At 31.1% G+C, this 18,800-nt stretch overlaps 2 protein-coding genes across 4 annotated transcripts; one reads left to right on the top strand and one right to left on the bottom strand.

Annotated features, from left to right (window-relative positions):
- Positions 1–319: 319 nt before the first annotated feature.
- On the top strand, positions 320–7,557 carry LOC148608456 (uncharacterized). Of its 2 annotated transcripts, XM_088543439.1 has the most exons (3): positions 320–2,075; positions 3,817–4,153; positions 6,423–7,557. In XM_088543439.1, the coding sequence occupies exon 2, from the start codon at positions 3,898–3,900 to the stop codon at positions 4,141–4,143; it is 246 nt and encodes an 81-aa protein (XP_088399565.1). In that variant the 5' UTR covers positions 320–2,075; positions 3,817–3,897; the 3' UTR covers positions 4,144–4,153; positions 6,423–7,557. The 2 variants fall into 2 exon arrangements, with proteins under 2 accessions (XP_088399565.1, XP_088399564.1); XM_088543438.1 differs by lacking the exon at positions 320–2,075 and having other exon boundaries at positions 3,675–4,153.
- A 482-nt stretch (positions 7,558–8,039) lies between these two features.
- On the bottom strand, positions 8,040–18,770 carry LOC148608457 (beta-glucuronidase-like). 2 transcript variants are annotated; one of them, XM_088543433.1, is made up of 12 exons: positions 18,528–18,770; positions 17,826–18,002; positions 17,273–17,442; positions 16,829–16,971; positions 16,387–16,586; positions 15,581–15,724; positions 14,963–15,138; positions 12,612–12,761; positions 11,881–11,968; positions 11,234–11,410; positions 10,724–10,859; positions 8,040–9,810 (listed from the first exon to the last, which is right to left on the bottom strand). In XM_088543433.1, the coding sequence occupies exons 1-12, from the start codon at positions 18,738–18,740 to the stop codon at positions 9,683–9,685; spliced, it is 1,902 nt and encodes a 633-aa protein (XP_088399559.1). In that variant the 5' UTR covers positions 18,741–18,770; the 3' UTR covers positions 8,040–9,682. The 2 variants fall into 2 exon arrangements, with proteins under 2 accessions (XP_088399559.1, XP_088399560.1); XM_088543434.1 differs by having other exon boundaries at positions 17,842–18,002; positions 18,528–18,757.
- Positions 18,771–18,800: the final 30 nt, after the last annotated feature.

Below are 18,800 nucleotides of genomic sequence, written 5' to 3' on the forward strand. Positions count from 1 at the left end.
AAATTATTCATTAGATTGGTTACATTATTAGAAATTGAGTTGTGGAACTCATTTTTGGGAATACAAATGAACATGTATTACCAGAATGGTTATTTACATGTATTTTTTCAGAGAAGTTGACAAACTCTTCTTCCTTCGATCTTAATTATTTGAGGAGTATTATTCAGTTTGTTTATCATTGACCAGAAGGTATATGGATATTTTTCATTTGAATATCATATACATGTATATCACATCAAATTGTTTTCTTGTACATAACACATGTACTTCCTTTCTTCTGTTTTTGAACTTCTCTTGTTTTTAGACAGATAGGAGTAATATTTTTTCCTATATGTTCCATTATCAGGATATTTATTACTGCATTTCAATGAATTAAAAAGCAGCCAATAGTATTATGAGGTATTTAAGAAAATGACTCTCTATTTGGTAAAATATGAATTATCTGTTTCATGACAAAAATAAATTGAAAAGATTTTTTTGTGAAATCTACTGCAGACAGATTTACGCTAAACATTCAGAGGAGAAATTAATTACCAAGGAAAATTAAAATTAACCTCCCAAGATGGCATACATGTAATTATCGGGAAAAGTGAGAAACATACGTGTATCAAAGCACAGGAACTTGAAATCCTGCATTCTAACTTGTTATATTTTGAATATCAATCTTTTAAGTCCTTTTGCGTTTCAGTATCATAAGATATTTTTTTATTAAGTGAGTGGCCAAATCAGAAAATAGCTACATGTATCCTATGGTGTATAGCCTTGAATGGTGATGAATTACAAAGTATAAAATTATTTACTTAATTGCATGTGTGTTTGAAAATTTATTTGGTTTAACCCCCCCCTTCCCCCCCCCAAAAAAAAAACAAAAAAAAACAAACAAACAAAATTAAAAACAAAAACAAAAAACAAAAACAAAGCAAAAAAGATAGCATAAGGTTCAAGTTATCAGAAATGACATGCGAGTTTTCTATTTTTCAGTTAGAATGAACTTCAGTATAAACATTTCAGAGTATAGTCAGCATCTCTGTAAATATCTCTATCAGTACTGTGATACATGGTTACTCTGTAAAGATGGGGTCATATATGTACATAAAATTGTTCTCCTTTCATGTGGCAGCACCATTTTCAAAGAGCAGTTTCGATCAGAAGTTAGTCCTAATGACACTCATTTTGATATTCACCTAAGAAACTTCTCAATTAAAACTGTGTGTGACTTAGTCAAGGGTCTGTATGTTGGGAACTTTACCTTCCATAGGGACCGAGCTGCTGAGTTGTTAAAACTGAGTAGATTCTTAGGAATTGAGTTCTTTAGTGCTTCCATTCAGACTCTTATTGATAATGATTCTGATTTAAAACAATTCGTTGAACATGGTAAGCTGGAATCAGATGAACATGTCATATATGATGTGGAAATAACCCAAGAGAAAATGAAAGAAGCGATTACTGTCCCTATCAAATTGTTAAAAACTGATACAAAGGGTCCAGAGAAAAGATTCCTAAGTGATGAACAGATGAATACTAGAACATGTATTGTTAAAATAAAGAAACCACTTGTTAAGCATTTTAAGAAGGAAACAGTGGAGAGAAGTAGTAAAGTACAACTGGGAACCCATTTAGTTCCCGTAGTCACTTCTATATGTAAACAAAATAATCAACAAATAAGTCCAACAGTTGGAAATTAATGTACCAGTAGTACAAGTGATCAAGAAAATAGCTGTACCGGTAGTGCAAGTGATCAAGGAAATAGCTGTATCGGTAGTACAAGTGATCACAGAAATAGCTGTACCGGTAGTACAAGTGATCAAGGTTATGTTTTTGATGCTATAGACTCATCTGAAGTGACACACAAGAATTCTACGCCAGAAAATATATCTGCACATTATTATGTTGTTGGTACCGATAGCCCTGTAGTGGAGGAAAATGTATACAATGAAGATGATGTCAGCGACACAGATTTCTGCCAAGATTATGATGGAGATGGTGATATAAGTTAATCTTGATCTTCAGGTGTTGATGGAAGGCCTAATTTAAAACAGCCTATAACTATAGCTGTAGCTGACAGTGCACATAAGGTAAATACTATATATATATATATATATAATCAAATCTAAGCTGCAACCAAACTCTAGGATCGATGTGAGGTTGCATATATATTTACTTCAAAACTCATACTTAAGAAAATAAAGTGCTGGGTGCAACAATTTATTCAATTACAAATTAAACACACAATTACATATATGAAATAAGCAATGCATGTTAAGTATATAATAAAGCAAAAAGCCTAATACATGTAAGCTAACTGCTACAAGTACCATATAAAAACTACCCCTTATGTAAGCACTTGTTATACATTTAAGCCTAGTTATGCAAAATTTTAAGCAATAGCAAAAATACGAGCAAAAATTTAGCTAAAAAAAACTGAGCCAGCTACCAGCCAATAATACTATTGGTGTGGGAGGGAGGGTTTGCAAAAATAAGCCAAAGCAAAGTATCTTCTGCAAAAAGGCCTGGATGTGGCCATGCTAATAATAAAATACAATACAAATTCGGACGGGCATGACTCGATTTCCGTAAAAATGAATTTAACAAAATTCTACTTTACTTCAAAACTCATACTTAAGAAAATCAAGTGCTGGGTGCAACAATTTATTCAATTACAAATTAAACAACACAATTACATATATGAAATAAGCAATGCATGTTAAGTATATAATAAAGCGAAAAGCCTAATACATGTAAGCTAACTGCTACAAGTACCATATAAAAACTACCTAAGAACCCAAAGGGGAATAGAAAGAAAAGAAAATAATAATAATAATAATGAATTGAACATTTATATATCAAAATCCATAATAATTCAAAGGGCAGTTTTAGGCAAGGCCTCCCCAAACTTTTTCATTGCTTTTGTTTTGTCGGACAGGCCTTTGTCAATGTATTGCAAGTAGGCATCACTTTTCCACACGCCTATATCTTGTATGGTTTCACCTGACAAACCTGCATGAAAAGCAAAGGTTGCCCCACCTCTTCGAAATGAATGTCCAGTTAACTTCTTATTACAGCCTGCACTTGCAAGAGTATCATTAATAAAGGCTATAAAACGCACATATGACAAAGGTTTAAAAACATTTTCACATAACAAAGAGGACTGACCGTTAGACCCTAGTATTTCATGAAGGCTCAGTAGACGTAATAAGGCAGAGGCTGGACAGAGAGGATTATCTGTAATCTGCGGCATCACAATTTGAAGCTGTCTCTCACGAAATTGTATAGTTTTGGTATAAAAAAATGTAATTACAAATCTGTTTTCATAGCTATCTATCTGCTCAATACGTAATATAGGAGTATGCTTATCCGTGAGCAAAAAAATGCCAGGTCTAAGTAAACCAAAAAATCCAATTAAACATGCTACCCATATGGATAAATCAAAAAGTCTGTACAAATTTAAATGTTAGAATTTAGGTGTAAATACTTATACATTTCATTACTAGAATTGACTTAAGTAGAATGCAGGCTTCAGCCTGTCACATGATTTAAAAACAAGTATATATTGTGTGGATTCCATTATTCATTTAATACAAGATTCTGGTTTTTTCTTGCTATGGGAGATAACTCTGTATTCTGCTTCCAGGAAACATGATATATGCATATTACTAAGTGTTTCAATGTTTACTTGCTATCATGACTATTTACATGTATTTTCTTTCATTTCCAATTCCCATTATCTGAGGGGGAGGGTGAATCAAAGCCTACATGTACCTAGACACTTGTACAATTTCAAACCCAAACAATCATGAATCATTTGTCTTTTTCCAGAACGCTCCCTACAGGGCATCTTTCTTTGCCTATGATCAAGAAACTTTGAATGCTGCTTTAAATGCTGTTATTGAAGAAGGGATGGCAATTAATGCCTCAGCTCGTTACCATGGCGTTCCAAGAAGTACACTTCACAGGCATGTTGCAGAATCAAAAAAGAATTCATTGACAGCTGCAATGGATCATTTTTATAGCCTTCCAGAGAGACAAAAAAGCCCAAAAATTCCTCCTGCCAAACCTTTCAAACCTTTGGATATGGAAAATGTGAAAGACCTGTTACCAAGTGATAGTCCAAAAAAGGTGGTGGTTGTTCAAGTTCCTAAGTGATTATTCTGAGGTACATGTATATCTATTCTAGAATTGAACTATTAAAGGACTGTCCATTAAGAAACCAGGGAATTGCTATGATATGGATGGCACATGGTAAATTTTATCCGACAGAATTTTTTTTCAATGTAATGTTATATCATATATATATCCAATAGTACAGAAATTTTTTTAAATCGACAATGGATCATGATGGCTCAGGAAAAATTTTTACAGTTCCCCAAGAAAGCAACCAAATTTTTGCATAATTAAAAGAGTTATTTCCCTTTTTCAATGAATTTTAGTATTTCTATGTAATTTAATTCTCTTTAACTGTTGCAGTTATTCAAAAACCAACATTCAACTTTCTAGAAAAGATGCATTTGTGATATGAAATAAATGAAATTTTTGTAAAAACAAAATTTGACATTTGCCACCCTTTGCCTGGTTTGTGCGTGGATGACGAATTTTGTTAGCAGTAGTATTGCAGAAGGTATTGTTAAGTAAAGTATGAGATGTGTCATTGTATGACAAACCATTGCTTGTTGGTATTTATTACATGTTTGTACACTTTTTTGGTCATTTGCTTTTGTTGCTTTGTGTATATGATTTTAGTTGCTTTGTGTTCTTTGTTGTGTATGTGTTTTCCATGTCTGGTCTTTGTCCCTTGATTGCATTCTTTTGATTACCACTATAACCTTGGTTTCCTTAATTACTCTTTGATAATACCATGACAATTACACTGCAGTAAACATACATGTACATACATCTTACAAGTTGTATAATCTTAATGTGCATTTATATAGAAATTAAAATATATTTTATACATGATATAAGAAATGCCCAGGATATACATGTATTTATAGAATATGTGTAATACATGAACATGTATATATTAATATTGACCATTTATCCTCTTCATTCAATTCAGTATATTGGACAAACTGTATAACTGAACTTTTTGCTGCAGTCTAATATTTGTGGCTACCAAATGATCACGAAAATTAAAATCCTAAAATATGAGTTCCTTTTGTCATGATTTGAGATCAATGACAAATTTAGCTAAGTACTAGTATACCCGTGTAGCTCATAAGTTCAAAGGTCTTCAAATAAATGTGGAACCGTAAATGATTTATTGATTGAAATACATGTATATCTTTATTACATTCTGTGTCTCTGTAAAACATGAGTAAGTACTTTGATCTAATGTAATGCATTGTACATGTAGATTAAAATTTAATTTAAAAATCCTTACATAAGTGAATTGGACAATAAGTTGAGGCTGATGACTTGCTGAAAATAAATAAATTGACTAAAAGTCTGAAAAGTCTGAAAGTAAGTCTGAAAAATATGGTACAGTCAAACCTCGATGTGTCAAACTCAGAAGAGTCGAAATCTCAGATAACTTGAAATAATTTCAAACTCACAGCAAAACTCCCCTTACTCCAATACAATTTTACCTTGGATGGTTCGAACTCAGATGAATCAAAATCTGAGATAACCCAAAGATTCAGTCAGTCCCCTTGATAAGATTTCAAGGTTAATTAACCCTGATATCTTGAAGTCGACTGATTAGTCAGAAAACTGATTGCTTTATTACAAACCATGACTGAAGCGTGTTTTTACAATGATTAGTGTGGCTTTTGAAATTATTTGTTGATGCCAAACCACAAAAATATCGTTCATGAAAATTACTGGTTATACGGTTTGTGCTCTTCAATTTGATATATTATGCCACCATTGATCAGTCTACCAAATGTACATACTCTACTAGTATACTTTTAAGTGATTTTTTTCTTTCATTAACAGAAATAATGAAGTGGAGTCGAAAATATTTAATGTGTATGTTGACAATACAAAAAAAGTTTTTGTCAAAAAACATTAGCAGGAGTACTCAGCTCAAAGGCTGAAATGGTCAAATTTTGATATGTTACTTGTTTTTTTTTTTTTAGGACTCACAATGTCCTTACCCAACACAGTGTAGTTTCAGTGTCTTCATCCAACATAGTGGAGTCACTGTTTCAAAATTTGTCTTTCAACTTCCTTTTTTTTTTTTTTTTAAATGAAGTATAATTAATAATTTTGTGAGCAGAATAAAATTGAAAAAAAAAAAGTTTAATTGAAATAATTTTACTTCAGCTTCATTTTTCCTTGAAACGCAGTGTAGCAACAAGGGAGCCACTGTTTTCCTTTACCACTATTTATAGTTGTAAATTAAAAATTTGTGCTGACTCAGATGTATTTAAGAAAAATATTTTGGGACTATATATGCAATTTACATCTTATAGTTTATTTTTCAGAGTTCTTCAGGAAATAAGGAATGCACCTATTGGAAGCTGTAGATATTGATAAGGTAGTGTCAACAAACCCAGTCTTTTTAACATCTTTATAAAGGAACAAAAGTCTCTTTGGGTTGTGTTTCCATCAGTTAAATTCCAGTTGTTAATGTTGAAAAATAACCAACCAAAACATGAGAATGACACGGAAATGTTACTTGTTGATGACTATACAGCTGAGGCATGGATAAACCCAGGAAACATTTTGAATTACTTCAGAAACAGCACAGTTTTGGCAAAACTTTGATTTTATTAATTTAAAAATGTGATGTCCAGAAATTAAAACTTTCTCAGAAACAAACAGTGAAAAAGAAACAGCTTTTTCTACCACAGTTGCAAGCATCCTTTGATTTTATGAAGAGTTTAAAACTCAGCTGAATTGTTTGTCAGTCAGAGATGCCCTATATTGTGTATTGTAGGAGTGTAATCCAATTTAATTAATCTGTTGTTTCAGGTCACAAACTGTAGATTATTTGTTGGAGCTAATGCAACAGTGCTGTACTGCCCTATATAACTTTCAGTAATGTAAAGCTGCACTTCAGTGATGTAGCACGACTAAATACGGCTTTCAATAGCACTAACTATATTTTCTGTAACTTTTCTTATTTATTTATCTAAACAAAACAAAACAAGTCACTTGTGTCATCCTAGCAGATTTCAATGATATACTTAGTAATCTAGTGTAAAGGAAGCAATTCAAGGGACAATGTAATAAGTAATACATTGATTTGAAATTTGCATCTTACAGATGAGAAAAGATACATTCAATTGAATTTCTATCTTATGGGATTGACAATCCACCAAAGTAAACACTAACCTTGTTTTGATCACTAGCCACGTGACAGGTGTTGCTGGTAGACCAGGACTACTTACCCTTCCAGGGCACCTGATGTCACTTTCAATTTTTTTTTTTGTGGGATTTCAGATCAGTTGTTTTAGTTATCCGTTTTTCCTTTTTTTCAGTTTTGTTACTGGTATATGTAACTCTTTATTTAATTCAATATGTAGTTAGCTTCTTAATTGGTATTTAGTTTAATACCTTGTGACTAAAAATATTCTGGAACAGCAATTTTGCCAAAAGTAAACATTTTATATTTTTGATAGTTTTATTTTTGTACTCGAGATACAATCACATTGAAATATTCAAAATAATATTCATGTATTACATTGTGGATTACAGTTTTGTGGTTTGTTGGGAATTACAAAATATCTCCAAAGTAACCAGTTGTATGATGTTATTTATCATACCTATATCGTTATGTTCATATGTAACTTCTTGGTGGTACTAAAGTAAATCTCTATCTTCCTAGAAAAACATGTATAATGTGTATTGAACCAACATGTTATGAAGAAAAAACATAACAAGTAGATATTAAATTCTTTATATATCTAAACAACAAAATAAAACATTAAAACAAAATGTAGAAAAAGGAACAGATATGGCAAAACAACAAATGTGCCATAGTATAATCCCCATAAAAATAGTATATACTTGCAGATTTAAGTAAGCACTGAAAGGCCCTGAAAATAAATGTAATGAAATCCACGGCATCAGAATGATGACCACGGATGATTTTTCCCCCCGCTTTTTAGTGGAATTCCGCTATTTGAAATCCAGATTTTATTCTTCCAATTATTTTTTAATGTATATTGACTTCCAATTCTGTCAATTTCTGCTTTGTTGACCTCTAAAAAATCATCCCTGGTATACAGATGTAAACTGTTCAAAGTATTCATCATATCAAAGTAAAACTTCTCAATAAATCCTACAATATGGTATTTTGAAGCTAATAGAAGTAAACACTTACTGAAAGTGCAATCAATAATATATGAAGCACTAATTACAGGTCCACCTAAAAATCACACAAAGGGTGATAAGTCCATATTTTTATCAAATTATTTAAGAGTTCCAATGAGACAAATAAACTGTTATATATACATACAAATATTTTTCATGTGAAGTTCATGTTAATCGAGCTTCATGTGAAATTTGTGTGAACTTCACATGAAATTAACATGATTTTCATGTAAAATTCATTTAACACGACTTTCATGTTATTAATTCACGTGAATTTCATGTGAAGACTCGATTCACCTGAATTTAACGTGAAATTTATCATGAAGTTTATTTGCTCAATTTAGGGGAAAATCATGTGAAAATCACGTGAAATAATTTTTCCTGTGTAATGATCTGCAGTATTTAGTTTCAAAGTAAATTATGTCACTAAAACTTAGTACGATTTTTACAAATTGGTAGAAAAACAGTCAATAGAAAGTGAAAGTAATTATAAAAGAGCAAATCTAAGTAATAAAGTGGGAAGTATAAATAAAAATAAAACAGGAGGCTGAGAAAGATCAACTTCAATCGCATGTAAAAATAAATACTGTTAAAGTACTTGAATTCTTGATACCAATTTTCGTGGATCAGGGAAAAAAACACAAGTTCTTGGATTCTTGAATTCGTGGTTTTGAAGTTTTCAGTGCGCACATCAATGGGAATCTACTATTCATTGGGAACCTAATTTAGTGGTTTGACCTACCCATGAAAACCACGAAAATTGGTACCCCATGAACAATAGTACTACAATAACACTACAAAAATATTCTACGAAGGGTATGTTGGTTTACATAAAATTTTACACTGAAAATAATCTTGGGTCACATCATTATAGCTTTAGCGTAAAATTTAGTAAAATGTGTGCTTAGTTTGCCAACAAAACTTTCGTGTGATGTGAATTCTACAAAATTGGTGAAAAACACTTTATTTCATTACATTTTTCTTTGCAGGAAATTTTGGCCACATTCCACAACAACTTAAATATTCAAACCATAAATGCTTTGTATTAAGAAAACTTTTGCCAAAATATTTAGTAACTTGAAGCATGTAACCAGATAAAAAAACAACCTGCAAACCTCTCAATTTCATGAAAAATTATTGCAAGTTTATTTGATAGTATGTGGTGTTGTTATAACACATTAATGTTATAACAGCTCATAAATTCTTTTTGTAACAATTTGTAATTCCAATGCTGCAAAATTTGGTGCATATTATTCTTTGAGATTGGGTCAAAATTCGGACCTCAAAAAAAGGTTGTAAAAACCCTATAGAAGTTCCAAAAGAAAACAAAAAGATTGAGGCATTCTGTAGAATGTAAAATGCTATGATTGTCTATTGTGTAATAAAATGAGTATTAGAGTCTTCTCTAATTGACTGATGGATTTCTTCACAAATGTCTCGACTGAGTATCATTTATCATTTTCTGGTATCTATCTCGGACGACAAAGGCGGCCATCTTTGGTTGTCTGTGTCGTGTAAACAATCCTTTATTACATCCATAGGCCCAATTTGTCTCTGTAAGGATAGGGTATTTAGCATGAAATACATAAGCAACAATAAAGTGACAGCATAATATTTCACACTCAGATGTTCAATGGAATGCTAATTTTTTCTTGTAAATTCTATATCATTTGCATGCTTTTGATCCTGTCTGTATAAGGATGTTACAATCAAAAATTAAATAACTTGGCTGTTGTCATCTAATCTGTTGATTCAACAATTCCTGTACACTTGTACTTTGTATAAGGTTTATTTCAGTTAATTTTAGAAATTACTGTGTTCATCCATTATTTTGATTTTGTCATTTTAATTTAAATTTGTTACATGTTATACAGTTTTAAAAATATGCATCATATAACATGGTGTGTTTTCATTATTAAAATCAAAAGCCAGTTACAATATTTAAAACCATATGAATATGGCAATAACTTCATAATTCCCAAGAAGGTAGACCTAGTGTAAGGGACATAACTCTTGAAATCAATTATATGTTTGTATCATATTTAAATGATACATCAAGCTTTCATTTGATTACCATATCATTTCATTTCAACGGAATGAAATCAGTCCAAGTTACTTTGATGCTTACATGAGATTGATGTAATATGCTGAATACAAACGTTCCAATTATTGAGTTGTGTTCCTTACAGTAAGTCTACCTCCTTACGGGTTGTATGAATTCGTATTTATAAGTAGGAAAGCTAATACCGTTAACAAACATATTTGACCAGGTACAAATGTATTTATTACCACTAATTTGACCAGGTATTTATTAGCACTAATTTCCTTAAAAAACAACTGCAAAAATCTATCAATACAAATAAAGTGTCTAAAATACTTCAGAAAGTGTGAAATTGGACTGACATCTAAAATTGCAAAAATATGTATCCATGAAAATAGTTTGGTTTAAAGAATTTACTTCACCTACTCTGGTCAATTAAAAAGTCAGCAAAATTCCAGATCATTTCTCCAGCTAAGTATTCATGCCTGATTTTGTCAAATGTATGATGATACTCTATCATAAAATCTTTCTGATATTCTTCTGAGAATGTAAATGATGGACTCTGAAAAAAAAATAGATTAACATGTTGTTCAGACAAAAAAAAACATGTACCTGAAGAAAATGTAAAATAGAAAATTCAGAATAAAATCTAGAGTTAATTCTAACTCATACAAGTAGTAATAAAAATGGTAAAAAGTCTCTTTAGAAATGGTAACAGAAAAGGTATAAACACTTATTAATTATCTCCCTTTGGAAATGAAGAAAATAATCCAGATACAAAATATGGGACTAGTATTATGCATAACATTTTATTTCATGATATTTTTTTCTCCTAAGGCATAGGTCTAATGTACCTTTAAAAGGAGAGAAATTAGCTTCATTACAAAAACTACTGTAAAATATACACAAAAAAGAGTGATTCCTATATATACAAACCACATGAAGTCCCGTTAATGTTTCCGCACCATATTCAGTGACAACAACAGGTTTATTATAGTAAGTATGGAGACCACCCAACATGACTGGTACCTGGTATGGAATGGTTTCTAGGTAACCAGTATCCTGATACCAAGCAAAGTAAATATTGACACAAACAAAATCTACTATGTTCATCTGTAAGAGAGAAATAGTGTTTCATACAATCTTTTCTGTATACAAGACATTTCCATCACAAGATGGGTTCAAAATAGTTCATCTACAAGAAGTACAGTATATATGTATATAGAATCTGATGTCTATAGCATTAGAAGTTGACACACTTAGTACAAAAAATAAGAAATCAATCAGCATTAATACTATTCAAGCAAAACACTGACAATGAAAGCTTGTTCTATTGCTAAAAGTTTGGATTTTATAGACTAAAATAATCTTAAATGTAATTTCTGTCCTGATTTTTAACTTTTAATTTTTTTGTCCTAAGTTTTTTATTCATGAATTCTGCTTTAAAAACTTGTTTATTTTTAATCCAAGATCCCTCATATAAAATTTAAATGTTTGCTTCTTTCTCTTAAAGCATACCTAAATTGAATAATAAAAAATTAGATTATGACCTATAGACTCATAAGTTGAGATGTCTACATTACCACATGGTCCAGAAGAGGAATCCCATTACTGGAAGCAAATGTCACCAATCTGGTAGGATCCAAAGTCTTTGTTAAATTGTAGACCTGTCTAATTAAAAGGAAAAAAAGATACACCTGTAATTAATAAAGCTATGACATAGAACTTGAAACCATACACCAGATGCTTAAGTATATACAAATTATTTTTTTCCGATGCAGTCGGTATTGAGTTCCTTTGACATCACTTGACATCTGTGATGCTTAACCATGGCAACCTAACCGGTGTAGCTTACAACCTCGCATTTCATTGGACAACTGTGAGAGCAGCCGTGAAATTTAAGGATTCATTGGAGACATTGGTGTCTGGAATATTTTTGATCACTTTTCTATATTGAATAATCATTTATAAATTGAATAATTGGAAATAGTTTACTTGTTGGACCAATAAAATAATTGAAATAAGAAACATAGTATAATGATCACACAGTTCACCAAATAAAATCTTTATCAGATTTGGGCATTAAGAAAGCAAGAATATTCATTGGCTACCTTTTTTTAAAGATAGTATTTGTTATTTTCAAAGCAGTAAAACTTGTATTAACCAAACCCTTCACCAATCCATCTAGATCTGGTATCCTTTCTAAATAAATATGTTTGAACCTGAGTACCTTTACAATAAAAACGTGTCACAGAGCCTTCAGTCTGATGGGGCTTCAGTTAAGATGGGTTCCATTGTACATTTATGTACCTACTGAAAATAAGGTCCAGCAACTGGAAGCTTTGAATCTGGTTCATTAGCTAGAGACCAGGCAATAACAGATGGTCTATTTTTATCTCTAGATATCAACTCTCTCATTGCCTGTAGGTGGAGCTGTAAGGTCTGTTCAGCATAATTATCTTCACTGTCAAAAATAAAGTGAAACATCATCATTTCATTGTATTAACAAAATAAAACAATAACATTGTAATTATTTAATGAACTGATTTCCTCAAGGAAGCAGTGACTTAACAGTTTTCTCTGCTTAAGTAACACTCCAGCTAAGGATCATGCAAAATGTGATTCATGGGTGAAAAGGCTACATATTTTAATTTTTGATATTTTGTTTGAAATGTCATAGTAAACAGAAAATAACGTGGTTTTTCATATTACCTGTGCTCTTAGGAGATAAAAATTATATAGAATGCACTGTAGATTTCAAAATTAAGGGAGTTAACTCTTTAAATGACGCTCAAATACAATAGAATCTATTGAAATTTCAATGTTAATTATCTCCTAAGAGCAGGCAGATTTGAATGAATAAGTACTCATTTCATAGTATAGACCCATAAAACAACTTAATTACAAAAATAAAAATATGTAGCCTTTTTTGGGGTGTATCACATTTTTCAGATTTTGCATGATTCTTACAAAGACAGCTACTCAAGTTGTTAAAATGTAGATTTTCAATTAAGAATAGCATGTCTCATTTTTTATGTTTTATTGGCATTAAAAGCATTGACTTGAGCACATTTTCAATGAAATGCTCTAGCTATAATGCTTTACGTCCAAAGTATGCAATTGTTCAACAATTTTACACATCAATGAACGTTAAAAAAATGAATCATTCAATTTTTATATTACATTTGACATGTTTCTCTTACTTTATTTCATCTAGATCTGTCCCTGATGGGGAGTACTGATTTGGTAATTTTAATTGTTTTTAAGTGATTAATAAACTTAGTCTGGTCACCGTCTTTATGAATATAGCTAGAAATAGGTTTCTTCACTCATGAAACATCATTCATAAAGCAAATTATCCAAATACATATGTAATAGACAGTTAATGTAATTATAATTACATGACAGAAAGCATGGTAAAAATAAATTCTAGTGTGATGTATTACAAGACCCTTGAAACCTGAGTGAAAGTGTAAGAAAAACTGTTTGATAAACAAATAGGTTGTTAGTCTGTTTCTTTAAATGCCATTTAATTTATTGGTTGAAAAGTATAATCATATGTTGAATGAATCTGACATATTTTAGGTTTAAACCATTTTGTCATTCAGATGAAATAAAGAAAATTTGAATAAAAACAGTAATTGTTATTATTTACCTGGTACAGGTCATTTATGAAAATAGAAAAAAATCATTTTAATATCCAGATCAGAATACAGAGCATGCACCCTTCCTTGGATTACCTTATGTAAGAACAATACTAGGAAAACAACATAAGAATAAAAATTATTCACAGAGAATCCAGTGGCACTTTTCACAAAAATTTTTAAGAGTAAAATTAGTCATAAGTTATGATGTCACAATATTTTTATTTACTATGACGTCATAACTTACGACTAATTTTACTCTTACGATTTTTTTGTGAAAAGGATCTCAGTTTACCATAGTTTTACCATCATTTATGTTGTTTTTTGCCCCAACATTTTTTGTTTGATTTTAAGAAAAGAAGTTATAAACTTGAACATCAATGAATATTTCTTCAGAGAGGAAGAAAATAATTTAAACAGAAATTTAATATTCGGCATTTCATAAGAAGCATTTAAAAATGTAGAATTATCTCCTCTTGCACCAGGGAGGTGAACATTCCTGAATGATGTGGGACTCAGAATATGTGTACATGTGATGCTGCATTACAATATACCTTCAATATTTCTTTTATATTCGCAGGTACAGTTTCATTATGTAATTAGCTGGAATACAATTTCCTTCATAAAGTTCATATTTTATGAAATGGAGTTCATGATTTTTTTATAAAAAAAACTGTAATAACAATGATTCTTTGAATTTTCATGTTATATTAATTCTCATGGGTTAATTTTAAAGGGGGTGTGTTAAATTTAGTGACATATGTATGCATTAATGTCAAGCATTAGGTTAAATTGGTGTAACCAGGCTCCAGAAATATTGATATTGGATCATGATAAAACTGGCTCCAGCCGCACAAAACATAAATAAAGTACTTAAGTCTGAGAAAATTCTTAACTGTTTGTGATGTCATAAATTTCAAAGACTCTGATTGGAGTTACCATGGAAGTAAAGAATATTCTAAGGCTTATGTATTTTGTGGCACTGGGGCTGGACTTACAATGTCAGTTAAAGAAAACTCACTATAAAAGTCCTATGGCTGGAGACTCATCAATTACTACAATGCCGTGCTGATCAGCCTGGTCCATTATCTCTTCAGCATAGGGGTAATGGGATGTTCTAAAACAATTCACACCCAACCACTTCAGAAGGTTAAAATCTTTTGCTACTGTTGCTAAATCTAAACCTTTTCCTCTTATCTAAATAAATGACTAAGATTTTGAGAAAATTAATATTACAACCAAAAGAAGTTTGTACTTATTGAAATGACCACTTTGATTTTAGTATATAAAACAGTTAGTGCTAATTTTCTAAAATAAACATGTTATTATTTAATGTAAACATTATACTACAGCTAGGTTTTATGAACGAAAAGAAATTGCCAACTTTAAAAAAAAAACTCTTCAGCATAGAGAGGGGCAATAATCCAGAATTTAAACAATTCAAAATTTGTATTAGCATCTACCACTTATTTATTCTTTGAAAATTTAGAGATGGGAGATATCATAGAATTAAAATATCATTTACATCTTATAATAGTCACACTATTAAACTTTAATAATTAGAAAGGGGAGATAACTCAGAATTTCAACAAATATATTTGCTTCCCAACGTCATTACAGAATTTCACCATCAACTTACATCATAATCTTCATGTTTTGCCACACCATGGCAGTAGAAAGGTTTATCATTGATCAGTAACTGAGTATTAGTCATGTTTACTGTCCTAAATCCAAATGGTTGTCTGTATATATCAGTCATACCTGATATGTCTTTAACAATCACCTGCAGAAAAAAAAAGAAGAATTATGAATTTTCTTTCTTCACTATAACTAACATACACTGGATGTTTTGGAAGTGATAGGTATCTTCCTTATTGCCTTCTATTTTAATTACTTTCCATGTGTTAGCACATATCTTGTTGCTAAAACACATGATTTTTTGGGTTAAGAATTATGAATACATGTACATTGTAGAGTAGCATAGGACCTATCAATATAAATGTAGCTCTTATTTTTGCCTACAAAGATTTTCATACTTACTCGGGTAGTAAATCAATTTAAGCTTCAAAGTTCTCAACCTGGACCTTTCAGTGTTGAATTGAATAATAATTACATTGCAAATCTAATTTACAAAGTGATTTATACATCATTCCAATTTGTTAAGTGACAGTTATCAGCAACTTTCATGAATTTGTTTTTTTGGTTCTTATCAAAACTATCAATGACAGGAACATTAGATAAGGGAATCCTTGAAGCATTGTTTAATGTACTAAAAAGGAACATAAAAATATCAAATACAACTTTAATAAGAAAGTAAGGATTGACCAATTTACAACCTTAGTCTGAATCATTCAAAAACTTTGCATAAACTTATATTCTTATGAGGAAATTGAATTAAGTTAATAAATTCCTAGAAAAATAGTGTAAAAACAAGAGTCAACATACTTTGAGAATATAAAGATACGCAGCATCTGTCTTCACCATTGAATATGGCCACCATAATTTGACATTGTTAACATGAGTTTGACCTTTGACACCATCACCCATGGCAACATTGGTACCTTCAGCATCTACAATCTCAACCATAATCTTTGCTTTGTCTGAGTTTGTTGTTATCATCCAATTCACAAGACCATTGTATGTGCCTGTAATATGATAAAATATGAATAACATTGTGTACATTGGAGGTTCATAGTAAACATGATGCTTCTATTAAGGGGGAGTTGGCTGGGTGCAAAGTGATATCATAAGCTAACATGGACCTTTGGTCCAGCTGACTTAAATGTTTGTTGTTTTTCGGTAAATTTAACATACAAATGTAGTTTTGTATCTTTAGGACTGATTAAAATGCAACTTCAAACCCTGTGGTATTTGGTATTACATATACCTAAACTTTCTGTAAATGAAGTAGTTACAAGGACATCAGCAACATAAACTGGAGGTGTTGTGTACAGTCGAATCTGTCTGTCTAAACCAGCATAGTTGAAAAAGCCAAAATTCAATGTCTGAATGAAGAAGTTGGGAGGATAGCTGGAAAACAAGCAATTTAGTCACAATAATTAACAAATGAAGGTCAAACATAAGCATCACACATATAACATAACAAACAAGTACAAACACAAAACTTTGAAATGAATGTATATGTAAACATGTTATATCAAAATATGGTCTGTAACTATAATTGAATACTAATATGGTGGCAGGAAATCATGCATCATGTATATTAACTGGTTTACAGCAAAAGTTATGAAAAAATGAAGAAAAAAGTATTTTACTTACAAAAACACTTACTAATATTCTATTTGGACATTCGGTAATGTGTGACACTTACTTGTTTACTTTATAATCTATTTTACCAGTTGGTAACGTGTGTGGGGTTAAGGTGTTGTTAACAGCTATTGTTATGAAGTTTACTTCTCCAAATTTAACAATGCCCTGAACTTCTGCTTCAAATGGTAGATGTCCCATTTCATGGTCAACCAGGTACACAGAATTCACCCACTGTAATGTTCAGATTTTATGATAATGATTCTAGCAACAGACTATTAACTAAACAAATACTGAAAACAGTTGTTAGCAATATTTTTTTAAATTCATCATTATGAAGCAATTAAGTTTTCTACATATTTATATGGTCTTCAATAAAGTTTTCACTTGTACAAAATATAAGAACATAAACATGGACTAAAAGTTTCAAAATCAGTCATGTTTTACCATTATACCATAAATTCCATGACTATCATAAACATAATGAATGTTTTCCTTTTAAAGTATTGGTTGAGCCTTCTTCAATACACTTCTCAATATAATTTCAATGAACAATGTAACAACTTAATTTCTTTTAGTTTGTTGTTCTTTCTTTAGCATTTGATAGAAGAACCTACCAGTTTGGCATAATACCTTGCAGCATCGACTCTGACCACCACTCTTTGTCCTTTCCATGAGGCTGGGACAAAAAATTCCCGATTATACCACACCCAACCAGTAAAATCACGCAATGATTTATCTTGGGTAATGTCATTGTAGCTTGATGGTACAGGCATCTGAATAACTGGACCTGTCTGAAATAATAAATTATAAGTTACAAGTACATGTAATTTATCTTAAGTAACGTCATTGTAGCTGGATAGTACAAGCATCTGAATAACTGGGCCTGTCTGAAATAGTATAGCACTAGTTACATATATTAAGTTTGTTTTGACATCATATGACATCCATGATGCTGAACTGTGGCACTGAAATCATTTGGAGCTTACAACCTGAGTCACATTTCACTGGACAAAAGTGATATATAATCGCCATCAAGTTCAAGGTTCCATTGATTTATGTCTGGAATATTTTTAATCAATTACATATCATACACTGAACAATTGTTTACAGTTTACTTGTTGAACCAATTAAATTATTTATTGAAATATAAAACATAGCACACAGTTTTACCAATTAAAATCTAAATTGGGTTAGATACATGTATTTTAACAAGCAAGAAAATGTGCCAACTATCTCTTTTAAAGATAATACTTGTTTTGTCATAGCTTTAAACTGCGTTTCTGATTCCATGAGCAGATGAAGTACCACCATCTTACCTTAGAAAGCCTCTTTAAAAACCACTTCTCCTCAAAACTCTTATTTCTATTTGCTGACATGTCAGCCCTGAAACTCCAAAGGCCATTCAGTTCTTTTACATCTCTTGTTTCTGATTCTCTAGGATAGAGGGTTGGGGGAATGCTAGCAGCTATTGTTGTTACCAAAATGTAGACTGAAACAGAAATGTTTTCAAAATATATAACATCTACCATGTTGAAATCATGTGACCAATCTGAAGTTTTGAAGACAGGGGACTGCAACTACTTGTATAC

This window comes from Perna viridis, chromosome 9, assembly GCF_037379345.1.
Source record: "Perna viridis isolate PV_CMFRI_1.1 ecotype Kerala chromosome 9, ASM3737934v1, whole genome shotgun sequence".
Lineage (NCBI taxonomy): Eukaryota > Metazoa > Mollusca > Bivalvia > Mytilida > Mytilidae > Perna > Perna viridis.